The sequence below is a fragment of the Vombatus ursinus genome, unplaced genomic scaffold (assembly GCF_900497805.2).
Source record: "Vombatus ursinus unplaced genomic scaffold, bare-nosed wombat genome assembly UNPS02003292.1, whole genome shotgun sequence".
In the NCBI taxonomy this organism is placed as follows: Eukaryota; Metazoa; Chordata; class Mammalia; order Diprotodontia; family Vombatidae; genus Vombatus; species Vombatus ursinus.
In genome coordinates, this window is record NW_020943070.1 from 18818265 (window position 1) to 18836938 (window position 18674).

General features: G+C 37.2%; 1 protein-coding gene across 4 annotated transcripts in view; it reads right to left on the reverse strand.

Annotated features, from left to right (window-relative positions):
* Positions 1 to 635: 635 nt before the first annotated feature.
* The window catches only part of KCNC2 (potassium voltage-gated channel subfamily C member 2), a 295991-nt gene continuing 277952 nt past the window's right edge, over positions 636 to 18674 (reverse strand). Inside the window, exons 2-4 of one of the 4 annotated variants that reach the window (XM_027874124.1) lie at positions 13838 to 14765; positions 11162 to 11326; positions 636 to 697 (exon numbers count right to left, since the gene is read on the reverse strand). In XM_027874124.1, coding sequence (XP_027729925.1) covers positions 636 to 697; positions 11162 to 11326; positions 13838 to 14765 — 1155 coding nt within the window. Of the gene's footprint in view, positions 698 to 1521; positions 1659 to 11161; positions 11327 to 13837; positions 14766 to 18674 lie in introns of those variants that run through there. The other 3 variants (XM_027874116.1, XM_027874140.1, XM_027874135.1) reach the window with 3 other exon arrangements.

The window sequence follows — 18674 nt, forward strand, 5'->3', positions numbered from 1 at the left end:
GAAAGTTGGTTGCTAGATAGCAGAACTGACATTCCAGCCGGCAACCGAGTGCAAAAAGTTTAAAAAACAAAAACAAAAACCTCTACTTAAACCCTGCTTATCAAAACCAATCATAGTGCATGGTAGGTCGTCTAAAGGACATTATTAACTTGCATATGAAGAATGGTGGCTGGACTGAATAGGGGGAAAGGAGAAAACCTGGGACTAAATGATGGAAGCCTTTTTTCCCCCTAAGGCATCTCTGTGCTTTATGGAGACAGATGAAGTTTACAATTAAGACACGTAGTTAGACAGACAGACAGAAACAACATACAGGAAATGAAGCACCTGCAAAAAACACTGCCTGAAATTCTTATGGACCTAGTAGGTCACAGATTTAAGGCTGGTCAAAGAAATTCTTTAAAAGACCTCTGCCCTTCTACATTTGCACCCACCCCCATTCCATCCCCTAAAAAAGGAGCAGAAGTCCTTTGGGTTATGACTTGGCCCTAGGCCTCTTTTGAAAATGTTGAAGGGACAGGGGAAAAAATGACTGTGGTACCAAGTAGCCTTTCCTGGCTTAAAAAAAAAATCAAAAAAATGCAAGCCTGGCTGGCATTTACCTTTCTCTCATGTTTTGTGCCTTCCCCAAGTCATTAAGTTAGAGATCTGGCCTCTGCTTGCGTGTAACCAGTAATGACAACCTCTTTGCAGTTATCTGTGTGCAAACAACCAGACATTCAGAACTCCATTACAGCATTTTAGAAGATAAAAAGCAACTTAAAAAAATAAACCATCTAAAATATATATATTTTTTTCCTTCAAAGGATTAGAGAAAAGAAAGGAGAAACCCTTCCCTCCTCCCTGGCCCTTCATTTCCCTCCTCCCTTCTCCACCCCACAATTATACATGCGAACCATTGCCCATTGCTTTTGCATCAGCAGGATGGTTCAATGTGGAAGAAACAAAAAATAAAAACAAACAAACAAACAAACAAAAAAAAACAACAAAAAGCATCCAGAGTCACCCAGGATTTTCATATACTGTAACACTGCTTTCAGGTGATGGAGACGGATGGTCCATGCAAATGATTTGACCAAAGTCATATTGATAATTTGTGCAATCAAGACAGTGTTCCAGACATCTTCAGAATGAATTAGAGCATCACAAGAAATGAAGGTAGGTCCAATGGAGTGGTAGTCATTTGGAAGCACATTGGTTTAAATAGATCTCCCTGAAAATATGCTTATTTTATTGAATATACTGGCCAATATCTGACACTATCTGTCTCTTTATTGCCAGAAAACAATTGCCAGAAAACTAGTGCAGAGGAGGAAGAGAAGCACTACTTCAGATAATCTGGAGAGTCAAGCTGGGACTCATTAGCTACCCAAGTGGCATTTCTGACTTCTGATAATAGTAGTATCATGCAGGATTTCTATTATATTAATGGAGCCTATAGCAATGCTACATTTAATTATTTCCATTATGTGGTAAACGGTACTTGAATTGATGCAATTTAGCCTCCTGGTGCAGTTTGGTTTACAAGATGGATGGGATGGGAGATCGAGACCTTCTCAGAGGACAAGGTGAGCTGTAGGGTGATGTAACTGGAGAGAGTCTCAGAGCATTGCCTGCCAAGCCCGCTATGTTGTTTAAACTTCTGGATTTTTCATATCCTTTTATGAAAGAATGCACAGACATCAGTTGAATTCAACCAGAAAATAGACACAGACAAACAATACAGAACAGGGTAATCAAAAGCACTATTTTGAGCTCCAAGAAGAGTTGTTTACAAAGAACTCCATATCGAGGCAATTTGTAACTCTAAAAAAAGTGAAGTTCCCTCTAGCTGCCACTCAAATGCAATTAACTCAAGCCAACCCAATTGTATTGAAAATGTAGTCCTAAAGTGATCTTTCCTCAGACCATCTCCAGTGTTGATTTAACTTTGGTGCATGGGGCATTCAAAGTTCTCTTAAGAATATGCAAACATTATTTTAAAAAAGCTATACACTGGATCAAAATGTTGGTTGCTTTAAGGACATTTTCTAGGGGAAGAAATGCAGAAAAAAAAACAATAGGCTATTTCTAGACTCATGTAATACTTCAATCATTCACTTAACATAGTTGTTTGTTTATGCACTAACCTCCATGGCAAGATTATAAAGAAAATGTAAACAGAAAACTGAGAACACTTAACCCAAATATTTAATCTTCAAGTGTCAGAAATTAGAAAGGATGATGTACTTTGAATGTTAAATAATAGCACTCGATGTCATCATCCAGGGAACATAAAGAAAAAATGTTTACACATACCTCCTCCCTCCAAAAAAAAAAAATATGTTAAATCAGACTGTTGTATCTAATGAAATACAGCTTGTGTTTAGTGGTGTACTGTCTACAGATTAGCCTCAAAGTGTATAAGGAATCTAATTGAAATCTAGTTTGTCCCCCCTTACTGTCAACCTCCCCTGCTTCAAAAAATGATTTTTATTTTCTATTCAAGTGTAGGGAGTTAGTGGAGTAAAGGGTTCCTTTTCATTGTCTCTGGCTGTCCAGTATATTTCGCTAACCAACTGATACAGTCTTCTTGCCTGTCAAAAGTGACTTTTGTCAACATTCATCCACTTCAGGGAGATAAAGAGGCATGGTAAAGAGTGGGAAGAGAGAAGCAGATTGGAGATGTGGAGGACAGGATTTTGTCAGAGGAGAGTTGCTCCTCGATGTCAAGAACAACTAATTCACTCTCACTCTCTCTCTCTGTCTCTCTCTCTCTCTCTGTCTCTTTCTCTTTCTCTGTCTCTGTCTCTGTCTCTCTCCGTCTGTCTCTGTCTCTGTCTCTGTCTCTGTCTCTGTCTCTGTCTCTCTCTCTCTCTCTCTCTCCCTCTCCAACTAACTACTTGGCTCAAGTTTGCCAGTGGAAAAATGTATTTTAACTACCTCTATTTAAGAAAAAAATGCTGGTGGAGAAGGAAGATGGAATTCCCCAGTGGATACTTAAAGGTACAGGTGCTGAGAAATACTTTAGGTAATTTGCCATTTGTAGAGTTCTACAAAATTCTCCATCTGCCCACTATACAGATATCAAATATCCTGTGATTCTTTTTGGGATTCTTAGACTCCTGAAAGGTGTCATCCTTGATAATATCTGCTACACTTAAGTTAAACCATTTAAATTAGGGACCTCATTCAAGACAAAAGCCACTGCTAGGGGAAGAACCATGCATAATCATTGCTAATAACAAAATAATTATGAATAACCACTTGAGCTACTGCTTGGCTTGGTAGACAGGAGACTGACCTGCCCCCCATATTAGCCATATGATGATGACAAATAACTTAACCTCACAATTTCCCCCAAGTAATTCTAAATTATAGATGAACTGTCTATCTATAGCAGTGGAAGGAGTTTCCACACTTGGATATATATTTGTGTGTGTGTATGTATATATGTATGTATGTACATATGTAGTATGTGTATATGCATACATGTAAGTATATGTATATGTGTATACACACACACACACACACACACACACACATATATATATATATATATATATATACATATACAATGATGAAACTACAGGTCCAATAATGTGCCCCCCAAAATAAAAATTAAATTTTAAGTTGCTTTAGCACTTTCAAATTCATCAACTTGTGGTAAGGAACACAATAAATAATTCTGCTGAAAATGCTGGATCTCAGCTGCTCTAAGTTAAACATTGGAGGGGACTTGACTTTCAGTTCTGCTTATAGATGACCAAATGGTAGATTTTCTTCAAGAATTACGGAAGGGTAATATGAGCTCATTTTTAACCATCAGGATTCCATCTCAGGGACTGAGAGGATGATACGTGGTGTTCTCCTTTTCCTAACACTTAGAGCTGCCCATAAGTGGAATGGGCTAGCTTGCAAGAAAGGACTCCCTCTCATTGGACGATTTCAAACAGAAACTTGATGAGTCTCCATAGCAGGGGGTCTTAACCATTCTGTGTGTCATTGAAACTTCTGACAGGTGAAACCTAGGGAGCTCATCACAGAAAAAAATGTGTGTGTGTGTGTGTATGTGTGTATTAAATATATATATATATATATATATATATATGTAAATGAATAGAATAAAATATAGAGAATTAAAAAAGAACTCAACTATGAAATATTGTTGTCAAAATGTCTTTTTTTTTTTAAACTTAATGGACCCCATGAGTTTGATCAAAAGTCCTGTGGAGGTCCTCTCCAATTTTGAAAGTTTTCAGTTTTGTGATTTTTTTTAATCCTTTAAGAATGCCATTAGAAGTAATTAACACTATAGACATTGCTCTTGATTTCCATATTTGTGTATGGTAGGTATGTCTTCCTTCCTGTTAACTTTCTCTGCCTCAGACACTAGTCTTTGTTCTCTATTTAGAACAGGGAGTTTATGGACTGAAGAGTTCTTATCATCATTTTTATAACTTCAGGACAAATGAAACAGCTTTTTTGTCTCCCAAGGTTAATTTACAATATTAAACAGGCAAACATATTGGAAAGTTGTATAAATCATGACTTTTTGTATTTGCAACATTTTTGTCTCATACAATGTTACATAAACTTTCATATTTTATCCTCATGATAATGTGGAGACTGTCCTAGAAAGTAACAGTTTTACTCAGGAGAACTTGTCTATAATATGCTAAAATACTGATGTGCTTTTCTTAATCATAATTATTCCTCTGTAATAGGATTATTAACAAAAGAGTTATCAGTTCATTCTATAAATAATGTCATTTGAATCAATTTCATTATCATTCACTAAAGGTTTTCAATCATATTTAGAAGCAAATATTTGATTACTTAAGAAACTTATATTTTCCACAATGCATCTGGGCCACATATGTTTCATTTTATTTCAACAGGCTTTATTTTGGATAAGAAACTTTAATAAGCAATTTTGCCTACAACAATTTTTTAATCTAATTTCCAGAGGAAATTATGTTTCTGAGCATATTCAACAACAGACCTGAGGTGAACTGAGGTTCTGTAAGATTCAGAAATTCCACCTTCCTCCTAAATCTTAGCTTGAATATTTAGGACTCAATAACATTTGTTTAATCAAGCTAAATTTTAGAAAACCATTACTCATTACATAGAAATATGCCTTTATCTATACAATATGTCTTCTTTAAAACCTATGCATAAATATCCACATATATTTAAAGACAGGGAGGATTTCATTATTAAAGACAGACTGAGGTGACTCCATGTGTTTGCAAGTTTACATTTTTCTATATCAGGGTTTCTTAAAATGGGGTATACTTATGTTACTATTTGAAATGACATAAAAAAGAACACCTCAAAAATGCAATGATGAAACTTTTCAGTCAAATTGGAGATGGGAAGAGAGCTAGGTTTCTGCTTGTTTAAGATCAAACAATAGAAACCACTTTGAAATGTGAGAGAAAAACAGAAAAGGAAATGATTATTAGATATTACAACCAATTAAAAATACATGAATAGAAAAAAGAGAAAGGAAGGGAGAGATGAAGGGAGGGAGGGAGAAAGGAAGGAGGGAGGAAGGAAGGAAGAAAGAAAGCAAGAATGAAAGGAGAGGGAAGGAGGAGAGAAGGGAGATGAGAGGAGGGAAGGAAAGAAAGAAGGAAGGAAAAAAAGAGGGAACAAAGAAGGGAATTAAAGAAGAAAGACAGGAAGGAAGGAAGGAAGGAAGGAAGGAAGGAAGGAAAGAAGGAAGGAAGGAAGAAGGGAAGGAAAAAAGAGAAACAGAGATGGAAGGAAGGCAGGAAGAAAACCACAGTTGCTTTTTGGTTCCCTGAGGCTTGCTTACTCCCTTCCCTCTCCACTCCCTCCCTCCCTTCATGGAGGTTACAGGGAAAAGTTAGAACAACTAAAAATATCTTGGCAGATTCTGGAGGTTTTATGATTGCTTATTAAGGAGTTTTGAAACTCCTCCTTACAACCCTGGTCACTCTCTTCCCTTGAGTCAAAAGGCTATCTGTTAACCCCTCTCATAGGAGAACAGAGTTTCACCCTTTCCCCCTCACCTTTGATTTCACCCTCCCCAACCTGGGGAAAGGAAGGAGGGGGGAAGGGCAGCAGCTACAGTTTGGGCCCCACTGGCAATGGCCTTGGGCCCTGGGGCAACCTTTGCCTGGAAGCATCACCCAGGTTCAGCATATCCTGCTCAAGGTAAAGAACCTGGCCTCTGAACTTGGGTAAGCACACTGTTTTAAATTTGTAGTTTTAACTGTTAATGATGAGATGTTGATTCTCTGGGTAAAGTAATCTGGAAATGCATTTAACAAAATTGAAGTCACCTGATTAGTAATGGGTTTGTTTCAAGTTTCAAATTGGTGAACTTTTTGTATCAGTTATGTCAAGCTGATAGGGTTGGGAACTGGGCCCCAGAAAGGAAAAACCCTGGACTTCCCCACATGGCCAAGTGTCTGGCCTTCTCCTGAGGCTATAATCCCATCAACTGGCCTTTCATTGCTGCTACACCCAATCTCCCGTCCGTTGTCTTACCTCCCTGTGGCCTCCCAGCCATTTCCCATCCTTAATCCTAGCTAGGATTCATTCTCCCTTGGCCACAAGGTCCAGGTCCCAGGAGTTCTGTTCACCCCAGTTTACTGACCACTCCTAGGCCCCTCCCACAGGCTTTCTGTATATAAGGTCCATCTTGTCTCCATTAAGATGCTCAGATTCTTATAATCTAGCCAATAGCTTACTAATGTTCAGACTCCTTAAGAGTCTGCCCAATATGATGGATGTTCTAATAAACCTTGTCTTTGGCTGAAAGAAGGCTTGGGTCAAATTCTTTCGGGCAGGACCCACATGTTGTGATTTTGGGGTGCTAGCACCGCTAAACTTCTTAACCGCATCAAAGCAACTTTTCATAATTTGGTTACCGCTAAAATAATTTGGCTCTTGTTAGTTATTGTTTCAATGTGTAAACTTGCCAAAAAGCTTGTTTGGGTTTTGTCTTGCTAAGAATTTGCAATTATATAGGAATAATCTCTAATGATTGGCTTTTTATATCAGGACAAATTTAAATTTGAGATGTATATCCTAGAAAAGGATTTTTCCTAAACTGTGATTAGTGAAACTTGCTGTTTGAGGTAAAGACTCATAGGATTTTATTTTGAGTTGTCTGATGGGTCATAATCCATTGATAATCAATAATCCACCTGAGAGAAATGCCACAAGCTACTCAGAGAGAATGCAATACTGGTGGGAAGTCAGCATTGGGAAAAGTTGAGAGGACAATTTTAGCCTCAGTCTAAGATGGGATCCTCCTGGTTCAGTTTCCCCATTATGTTCCTTTGAAAAGGAATGTTACCCACTTGGCTATTCGAGTCTGGCTATGAGGTGGATTTGATACAGCATGGTTGGAAAACTGAATTATCTGAATCCAAACAGAGCTAAGGTTGTTTTATCTTGTCATTTGGGCCCTGCAGTCTTTTCTGTCAGATTTGTGTCTTCCAGACTACAGGCCATTCACTTCAGTTGGAAGTAAACAGTGGGAACCAGTCAATGTCCCCCTATTGTTCCCTGGATGCAGCCTGTGCTTGGTTCCAGTCAACCTCCTCTTTGGTACCCCCTCCAGGCAAGGATAGCTCTATACCCCTTGCCAGCAGGAAGCAGTTTCAGAAGCCAAGATCTTCGCCCGTTACGCCAAAAGAATTTGGGCCCCATTTGTTTGAGGGGGGAATGATGAGGATGGGATCTAGACCCCAAAAAGGAAAAACCATGGACTTTCCCAAATGGCCAAATCTCTGGCAGTTCCCTGAGGCTGTAATCCCTTCAACTAGCTTCTCATTGTGGCTAAACCCAACCTCTGTTCTTACCTTCCTATGGTCCCAGGACATTTTCCACCCTTAATCCTAGCTACACTCCATTCACCCTTGGCCATGTTGTCCTGGTCCCTGGCATTCTATTACCTCACCTTTCTCTCAAACTACTTGGCCACTCCTAGATCCCTCCCACAACCTTTCTGTATATAAGGTCCATTTTGTCTCCTTTAAGGTGCTTAGATTCTTATAATCTAGCCACTGCTCAGATTTTTACAATCTAGCCAATAGGTCACAGATGCTCAGATTCCTTAAGAGTCTGGCTTATATGGCGGGTTTTTAATAAACCTTGTTTTGGGCTGAAAAAAAAAGAATAAAGGAAGGAAGAAGAAGGGAAAGGGTAAAGGAGGGAAGGAGAAGAAGGGAGGGAGAGAGGGAAGAAAGGACCCATATCAAGATGAGGAGAGGATAATACACCGAGGAGTCTAAGAGAAGAAAGTAGATGTTACTAGACTTAGGGGGCAAATGAATCATAAGCTCATAGATTCAGAGCTAGAAGGGACTTTTTGGTCATGTATTTGACTTGCTTAACATAACACAGGTAGTCATGTGGTAGAATCAGAATTTGAATCCAGGACTCTTTGCCGCTGGATTTATTGTGCTTTCTATTATTCCATGGATGGGAAACTCATCAATTGAGGTGATAAGTAAAAAGATGGAGATCAGATTTTCAAATGATAGTTTCATTTAGGAAGGGAAATACAATTCAGGGAGAAAGTATGGGCACAGAATTGCTACATGTATGGAAACCATCCTTCAATATCTTATGCATGCAGCTTTGTACTTTCAAAATGAATAATAACAATGCCTTATATTGGCAAAATAGGCTTTGCAAAACACCCACATCCACTATTTCATTTCATGATTTAAAAATTTTAAATATTCTAGCATAAGAAAGAAAAGCTAAAGTGAAATATTTTTACATGTAAACTTTGGTATATGTATTAAAAGTAGGTTTTTGAGAGACAGAGAGACAGGGAGATACAGAAAGAGTGAGAAAGATTGAGCAGAGACAGAGAGAGAGGCAGAGAGACAGAGGGTCAGAGAGATTGAGAGACAGAGATACAGGGACAGAGAGATAGAAAGAGACAGAAATTGAGCAAGACTGAAACTGAGCAGAGAGATAGAGATAGTAGGAAGAGATGGAGATAGAGACAAAATGACACAAAGAGAAAAAGAAAGTCTGTGAGAAAGAAAAAAAAGGAGAAAGAAAAAGGAGAAAACTCCTAAATCTATGTTACTCTAGGGCTGAAATGCAATTTAAAATATCACAATTTAAGTATTATATATATATAGATATATATATATATCTATATATAGATATAGATATATATACAATATCTCAAAATTCTTGATAAATAAATCATGTTTAAATGTTAAATAGCAACATAGTGAGAAGTTACTAAAATAATTGTAAAATGTACTTCACATCACATTAAGATGCAGATATAGAAGGGAGATCTGGGGGGAGGGAGAGATAAAATAAATCAAAAACATATCCTGCATTCTAGAAATTAGAGAAAAGCTTCTCTTCTTCAAAATAAGACTCCAGAGTAAGGAGACAAAGAGATAGGCCAAGACTGGGCAAGTAGAAGCAATAGAAAGAAGAATATAGACTATGTAATGAGAAATGAAAAAAGAATGGGCAAGGGAGGGAGTATGGAGGATAACCCGGAGCAAGTCTTTAGAGAAATAAAGAAAAATAGATAAAAATATAAGCACCTGAAATGACTATATGAATGTAATTATTTTTAAAAGACAATCATTGTGCAGCTTTTTTTCTTAGAGAAATCAATTTAATATTAATTAATCAATTGTTTAATAATTTATTGCAAGATACCATTAATTTTCTTTCCTATTCTTTTAATGTCACAGAAAAATGTTCAACCTTTAAACAGATAATTTTTTCTCTTAAAAGGAAACATATCCAAATGCATATACATGCATACAGATTTTTAAGGTACATATGTACATGTATACATATTGATATAGATGCACAAGTAGAAGAATTAAAATTGAAGTTGTGATAGTATGGAGTATACGATGTATAGACCAAGATTGTGGCAAAAGCAGAGTAGAAATGCTGATCTGTATTTGCAGACTCAAAGATATATTTAAAAAGAAAAAAAAGGACAATTATACTGATGTTTAGAAGAGTCAGACACTTCTAAAAATAGTCATAAGCAGAGGCAGAGCTAAGTTATAGTTGAAAGAAATATGAGATGGAGTTGAATTAAACTATTCACATAGTTTCCCTATCTTACAGAAATGTCTGTTATGAGGGAAAATCATATTCCTGTCATTATTGTTTTCATTTTGATCTACCAGGAGAAATGGCATAAATCCATAGATGATAATGCCTGATGATATCTAAAGGATATTTTCAAGAATAGTCCCTAGTTGATAAGGAAATGGAAAATTTCTACTGTTTCTCTTGAGATCATTCTATTTCATAAAGGTATTAGAATCACTATTCGAGTGCTTAGATATATTAGTCAAAGTAGTCTTTTTATTATTACATAAAACTTGTGATTCTCATGTAAACCAGAGGCAGCAGCTGCACAAATTGAGTGGAAGCTACTTAGTTATTTTGATTCTTTGAAAATGTTCAGTCATTTTAAAAAATGCTCAATATCCTTCAATTATCATTGAAAGATACTCTACATTAAATTAAATAGATATTGTCATGAGAAAATTCTGGTAAATTTTTAAGACTTCTGAAGTGATCACATTAAAGAAATGATGAGTGATTAAATTAAAAAAAAAAGTTTTAGTTTCAGGGGTGTGCTGAAGCTAGCTTGTACCAGCTCAGAGAGCTGTTTGTTAAATGTCTTGTATGAGAATTTATACCTCAGAAATCATTAAATGCTACAAATTAAACTTCAGTTGCTTCATTTATTTCTCAACTTAAGAAAGTGATGGAGAAAATGTTAATAATAATGCAGATTAAACTTAAAAGTGTTTGTATTTTTTTTTCCTGGACTGCCACATGTTAAACATTTACCAGCACACCCCTGCATTATAACCCTGCTCATAAGAGAGAGGATTAAACAAACAAACAAATAAAAAATGAAAGAAGTCTAAAAAGAAAAAGAGTGAAATGACTCTCAAATGCAACACCAAGCAGGCTTTGCAAAAATAATAATAATAATAATGACGATGAAGATGATGTTTTTGGCAAGGAAAAAACAATGGAGATGGTCAAAGGGGGAAAAAAGTACATTGAACTAGATGCAGTCTGTCCTCAAAAGCAATCCATTTCCATTTCATTTCTTTTCTTCAGCATTTAACTGGTGAATGACCCTCCAGAAGCTGATAAAATTCATTCCTACCTTTCCTGATCCCTCCATCAGTGGCACACGTGTAATCACCTGTGGTCAGTAGGAAACAGGCTCCCCCTCTTCTGTTTTTGTCTCTGGTACTAGAGCGTCTCATTGGAAGCCTTTCAGGGGGTGACAATGGCTGCTCACTTCCTGCACTGTCTTCACCTGATAACACTGGTCAAAGCATCATGCCCATTTACAGACAGTAATGAATGAAGAAATGACACAGCACAAAGAGGTTTACACTGATTGCCAGATATGCCAGTCACTCAATACAAAACACAGTAATCAATTCATGATACAAAAAGGAAATGAATTTTCATCTCTAGTCACAATCATTTAAATAGGGCAAAAGGTAAATATCATTAAATTGAGAGAGGGAGAGGATCCTCTTGGGACATCTCTGCTCCCTTTGGAGATTTAGTCTAATAGGAAATAAATTTCAGGGAATAGACTATGACCATGCTGATAATCTTCTTTTTGACATGTTGTTCAGTGGTAATGTTCATTGTGTGAAGAAAAAATGACTTTAATGTAAATGAAAATACATTAGAAAGGGTTACCAGTTTAGGGAAGGGATGGAATATAAATATTTGGGCTAGGACTCCACTGACACCTTATTGTTTTCCTATAGTTAAAGTTTTTCACAGTGTCTCGTTGAGCAGAAAACCAGGATGCTCAGTACTAAAGCTCTAAAACAGAGCTATCCAAGGAAATCAACAGGAAAGATCAGCTTCTCAAGATGTCCTAGAAGTATAGATTTGTTGATTTACATCAAATTCTCAAGGACTCCTAGGCTTTGCCAGCATGCACACAGGCTCTGTTTACTAGCTCTGTTTTCATGAGTGCATGGCTTCTTTTATATTCCCTTTCATGGGAATATCTTGGAGGTATTTCCTGAGAACTGTCCTATAAGAACTATCATTTGAACTACAAGCCACAATTCTTACCAGCATTTTGAATAGGCTTGTTTTCAGAAATCTATTTAGAAAGAATGTTCAGAGCTATTGATATTCATTCGATCAAATATTCAAGCAGCTATTCAGTACCAGGATGAATCTATACACAAACACACATATATGTGTGCATATGTATATATGTATATGTGTATACATGTCCTTATTTTCCATCAGCCCTATGTAAGTGCCTGGGTGCTCACAAGTAAATTCATGGCCACTAAAAAGCATTTGATTTTTTTTTTCTTCATTAGCTTTATTTATTGAATTTCTGAATTAAGACTAATGGTTTATATGGGATCATCCTAATCCACTTTGCACAAGAAAGGGTTTTAAGTGATCTGTTTGTAAAAATATTATAAGATTGAAAATCTTTCATAGGCTAACTAATTTAACCTCCAAAATATTTCATCCAGGATAAGAAATGAATAGTTACAGATAAACCTATTGTCTACCATCTCAATAAACTGTATTTCAACATATTGTTGGTTGACTCTGAGTTATCTACATCAATGGAGGGAGAATGAAGGGCAGAAGGACATAGTCCAGTGGTTCTCAAACTTTTTAGTCTCAAGATCCCTTTATACTCTTAAAAGTTATTTAGAACCCCCCCCAAGAACTTTTGTTTACTTGAGTTATATCTATCAATATTTTAGCAGTATTATAAAAATAGTTTTGACATTATAGACCCCCTGAAAGGGTCTCAGGGACCCCCAGAGGTCCCCAGACCATACTTTAAGGACCATTGGTACAGCTGACAGATGATCCGTCTTAGAGTCAAGAAGATATCATTTCAATTCTTGCTTCTAATTTAACCTCTCAATACCATAGGTAACATTATAAAACTTAAAGGCAGTGGTGAGTTGCTCATCTATATTGGAATAGTGAGTTTCCAGCCACTAGATTGTCTATGTGAATAAAATCATGAGTCTAGACCTGTCTCTCTCCCTTCCAAAATATAGAGGGGGAAAGCAGTAGAGATAGTCCAGAATTGTAAATCATTCACAAATCATTTATAGTCAGCTTTGAAAGGGGAGGGAAACAATCTAAATGGGTAGCATGTTAAAAAAAAAAAAAGAAAACCCTAATAATGGAATTAAAACATACAAATTTTTAAATGAATATGATAAGATGCTTGTCCTTAACTCCAGGATGATGTCCATTTTAAGTTAGTCATACAAATGCTACAGGGTTAGAGGTCTAGAGGGCAACTTTCCATATGACTTCTTTGGGATTCAGGCCTCTACAGTGTAAGCATCCATTGCTTTTAAACGATGGCTTGGTGTAACTTTTTTTATAATGTATGCCACCGAGTGACTGAGGTAAAGCTGACCCAAGAGACAAACACACCGAGCAGAATGGCATGGAGGTTAACAATGAGGAACATGGCAAGATATTCATACCATCACATCGTGCAAGAACACAAAGAAACATTGGCACAAGACCGACGGAGAGACAGGCAAAAGAAAAGGTTGGCACCATCAGCAAAAAGCATTCGCTCCGAAGCAAGAAAACTGTATAGGCCAGCTATGCGCAAGTCTAGTTAGTATTTGCTTAAGAAGGCTTCAACTTTGCCTCTCTCAGAAGCCTAGCACATTCAGGAACAGTAGTAAGGAGAGGGGACTGGGAATTGGGTTGTATTTGCAGAAAATGAGGTTCTTGTCTTATGCCTACAGAACATACTGTTCTGGAAGGCTAGAGGAGGCATGCATTTGGTGTTGTGTCTTACCTGATCGGTTATGGTCCAGCAATAGATTGTCTTTGCCCAGGCATGGATCTCCCTGTGTGCTATTGCAGGCCATGTTCATGTCCATCTTGCAAAAGGTAGGAGAGCTTGCCTGAGGAGCTGGAGGGATATGCTTCTTTCGCTTCCTTGGAAGTTTCTGCTTTGCCATTGCCAAAGAGTAGTACATTCCAAAATTGTTGACAATGACAGGCACAGGCATGGCTATAGTCAGCACTCCAGCCAGAGCACACAGAGCCCCCACTAACATCCCTGACCAAGTCTGTGGGTACATATCCCCATAACCCAGAGTGGTCATGGTCACTACAGCCCACCAGAAACCAATGGGGATATTTTTAAACTGCGTGTGCTCACTAGCTGAAGGGTCGTTAGGCTGAGCCCCTACTCTCTCAGCATAGTAGATCATGGTGGCAAATATCAAAACTCCTAGGGCCAGGAAGATTATCAGCAGCAAAAATTCATTAGTACTTGCTCGAAGAGTATGTCCAAGCACCCTCAGCCCTACAAAATGGCGGGTGAGCTTAAAGATTCTTAGAATCCTGACAAATCTCACCACCCTGAGGAAGCCGAGGACATCTTTAGCAGCTTTGGATGACAGCCCGCTGAGTCCCACTTCCAAGTAGAAAGGTAGGATTGCCACAAAGTCAATGATATTCAAGAGATTTTTGATGAACTCAAGTTTATTTGGGGAAAAAACAATACGGACTAAAAATTCGAATGTAAACCACACCACACACACGCCTTCTACATACGTCAGAGCAGGATCCGTTTCTATTTCATACTGCAGAACAACTTTTGTGCCATTGATAACTGGTTCTGTCTTGTTTATAATGGTATTGAAAGCCTCGTGGGTCTCCAGGCAAAAGGTTGTGATTGAAACCAGGATGAAGAATAAAGAAGCGAAGGCAATGAACTGTAAAAGAAAAAGAAAAAGAAATAAATAAAGGGAGAGTGATCTCTGCTATTGAAGTCTTTGATCAGAGTCTAAGAGCAGCCATACCCATAGATAAGAAGGAATTAAATATTACTTGGACATTTCAGTTGAGTTTTTAGGAAAGTAAAATCAGACCCGTGGGTGTAAAATTAATAAGGCCTGTAGGTGTAATGTTTTTCAAGCACTGTATTAAGCTTGCACATTTAACCACTTTTTCTTTATATAGAAGAAATTTCTCTTATTCTTTTGTCCCTGAAAGAATATCTGTGGTGATGAAAAGAAAATTCACTCCAAAAGAAAGTTTATAGGTGAGAGATACTTTCAAAGACATTTAAGATAATAGAGTGCATTGGAACTAGGACCTTGTATTCATCCTCCCAGGAATCAGCACAAAATAAGGCCAAGTTTTTCTTCTAGAGATATAAAATGTATTTCAGAATGGCTAAGGTTTTCTGAAATCTCAAAGCAACCTATCTGGAATCCAAATGGGGGTAAAAAAAATAAAAAACTAACTATGATATTATAAACTAAGCTGAGGGTTTTGCTGTTATAAGCATAAGAAGAAAAGCTTTTTGAAAGAGAGCTATACCTAGATAGGGGCATGAGTGCTTTGGCCCGGGATAGTTAGCTTTAGTAGGCACTGGTAACATTTCAACAGCAAAGAGCTGACTGATCTTGGCACTCAGAAAGAATTGTTAGTTAAAAATTGAATGCTTTCCCCTCCCCTGACCCGGCTTCCACCATCTGATGAAATCCACACCATCTTCACTTATGGGGCTGGTTGGTGTTCCCTGGTGTTGGAAAAAAAAAAGAATATTTTTAAAAGTTTATCTAATGGCTCTCCTCCTGTTCCTTCCATTAGTTACATTTTATGAAACCTGCTCCAGATATGAAAAAATGGGAGATAAATGAAATTTAATATAAAAAAACTGGGAAAGAATAGAGTGACTATTTTTTTTCAAACTGCAAAACATTTCCCTAACTTCAAGACTGTAAATTAATGATTAAAATTATCATTAAGAAACATGGTGGGTAGGGGGGCAGCTAGGTGGTATAGTGGATAGAGCACCAGCCCTGGAGTCAGAAGGACCTGAGTCCAAATCTGGCCTCAAACACCTACTAGCTAGCTGTGTGACCCTGGGCAAGTCACGTAACCCCCCATTGCCTCCAAAATAAAAAAAAAAAAAAACACAAAGAAACATGATAGGGCTCATCAGGTAATTATGTATAAGACCAAGTGAACCTGAGGTCTCCTTGGCCACAATATCACAATATCAAAACTCTTCCCCTATTAACTATTCTTATGAATGACTTAGTTATGGGTCGAGGGACAATATCTCGTTTCTATATTCCAGGAAAACAGAGATCTCTTTCCCTCCATTCCTCCCCTATGTGTCCCTTCCACTCAGAGGAAATTGCACTTCCCAGAGAGTATAAAATTGAGGATTTCTTTTCTCTTTTTTATCAGCATAGAACATGACAAATGTATAAATTCCCTCACATTCTCCACGTTCTATGATCAGATATATCTAATTCACAATTTGTGAAAAATTATCTAACCAGTCACTTCCATCCCAAATCTTGCCATTTCTGCTTCCACAACATCTCTCCCAAACCATCTCTTTCCTGTACTCAGATAGCCACCATCTTAATCCAGGTTCTTATCAACTTTCATCTAGATTGGCCTTGTGGCCTTGTGATTTTGTCTCCCTACCTGAATTCTCTTCCAATTCCAAGACATTCTACACACTATTGACAAAGTGATTCTGCTAAGAGCATATCTCACCATGCTCCTTCTTTATTCAATAATCTCCATGGGCTCCCAACTGCCTCTAGTAAAAAACATAAACTGGTTAGCTTACAAAGTCTTTCCTAATATGGGTCCACAAACTCTATGACCTAGGTTACAAACCTCAAGAAATAGAAAGGCATGGTAACCTTGATGGAAATAGGAAGTTAGGAAGGAGAGACACTTCAGAGGAAAGAGAATAATGACAGATACAAATGAAAGAGAAAGATCTATGCCCATCCACATTCATCAAACATGATATAAATGTTCATATATGATATATGTATATATATGTAATATGCATAAAATCTGGAAATCATTAGAAATCATCCACATAGAGATAATTGAACCTCCAGAAGCTAATGAAATAAATGAGAGAATATAGAGAAAGGAAAGGAAAAATAATAGGACACAGTCTTGGAGGATACACATGGTCACAGGGCAGGGCATGGATGTAATCCAACAAGGCGGAATGGGAATGAATGAATGAATATTTCACTACCTTAAACTGGAACTAATATATTTTGCATGAGGTCTGAATCATAGAAATAGAAGGAATTCGGTCTAATTCCTTGCCCAATGAAAGAATTTCTTCTGTCAAAAGTCATTCAGTCTTTGCTTAAATACATTAGGTGATAGGTAATTTCCTATGTTAGGAGGGATCCTTCCTCTCCTTAGTTTTAATAGTTCACTTATAGGGATAGCTAAGTGGTACGGTAGATAGAGTACTGACTCTTGAGTCTGGAAGTCCCTGAGTTCAAAGGTCACTTCAGCTACTGACTAGCTACGTAACTTTGGGCAAGTCATTTAATCCTGATTGCCTCAAAAAAAAAAAATTCTACTTATTAAGTTCTTCTTTTTATTGAACTTAAATCTGTCTTACTGTAACTCCCAAACTTCTTGTTTTTGTTTTGTTTTGTTTTGGTTTTTTTTTGCTTTTTGATGAGGCAATCAGGGTTAAGTGACTTGCCCAGGGTCACACACAACTAGTTAAGTATCAGGTGTCTGAGGCCGAATTTGAACTCAGGTCCTCCTGACTCAAAGGACAGACCTCAATCCACTGGGCCATTTAGCTGCCCCAACCAAACTTCTTGTTTTGTGTTATCATCAGGATACAAATAGGAGGGCAGGAAATAAATTATTGTTAAACGTTTCTAAGCTGCCTTTTATTTGTAGATATTAACATAGAAAGATTACAAATATTTAGTATGCCTTTATATTTGCCATGGTGAAAAAACTTGACTGCTTTTGGGGATTATAAAGGTAATTCAAGCATTAGCTACAGGTTAGATTAAACAAACTTTGAGGGTTCCCACTTCTCCAAGGAGATTGAAGACAGGGAAAAAATGGTCCTTGTGGAATAAAATATTCACAATAGCACTATTTAAAGTAGCAAAAAGCTGAAGACAGAATTGATGTGCATCAATTGGAGAATGGCTCAACAAATTCTAGTATGTGAAGGTAATGAAATATGATTGTGCCTTAAGAAATAATAAAAAATTCAGAGAGTCATGGGAAGTTCTCTGTGAATTGACACAGGGTAAAGTAAGCAGAACCGAGAAAAATATATACTTTTCTGAAAATATAAATATAAGATCAACAATAACAAAATGAAACCAAACAGTATGAAATAAAAATGGTCAAGCTTGTCTCCAAAGAAGGAAAAAAAAATGTGTCTCCCTTTTTTTGTAGAATTAGTGGCAATGGATGTGGAACAATGCATACTATATCGTCATAGTTAATTCATGTATTGCTTAATTTTGCCGAGCTGCTTTTCCCCTCTCATTTGCTTCTTTCTTTGATTGATTAGGATGACTGGCTGGGTAAGGAAAGGAAAGTGAAATATTTGAAATTGAAGGTGATTAACAAACAAAATGTATCAGCAAAATTTGAAATTTAAAAAGATGATATGGAAGGATCACTTCTAAACTGATTTTGATTTTTTTCACCATCATAATTTCCCTACAATTTTAGTCTTTGGAAAATAGGATGGAAATATGGACCTCTTCTCACCCTTTTCCAACTACCTTTCCTTTTCTTCTTCCCTTCCATTCTTCTCTTCTCTTCTCTTCTCTTCTCTTCTCTTCTCTTCTCTTCTC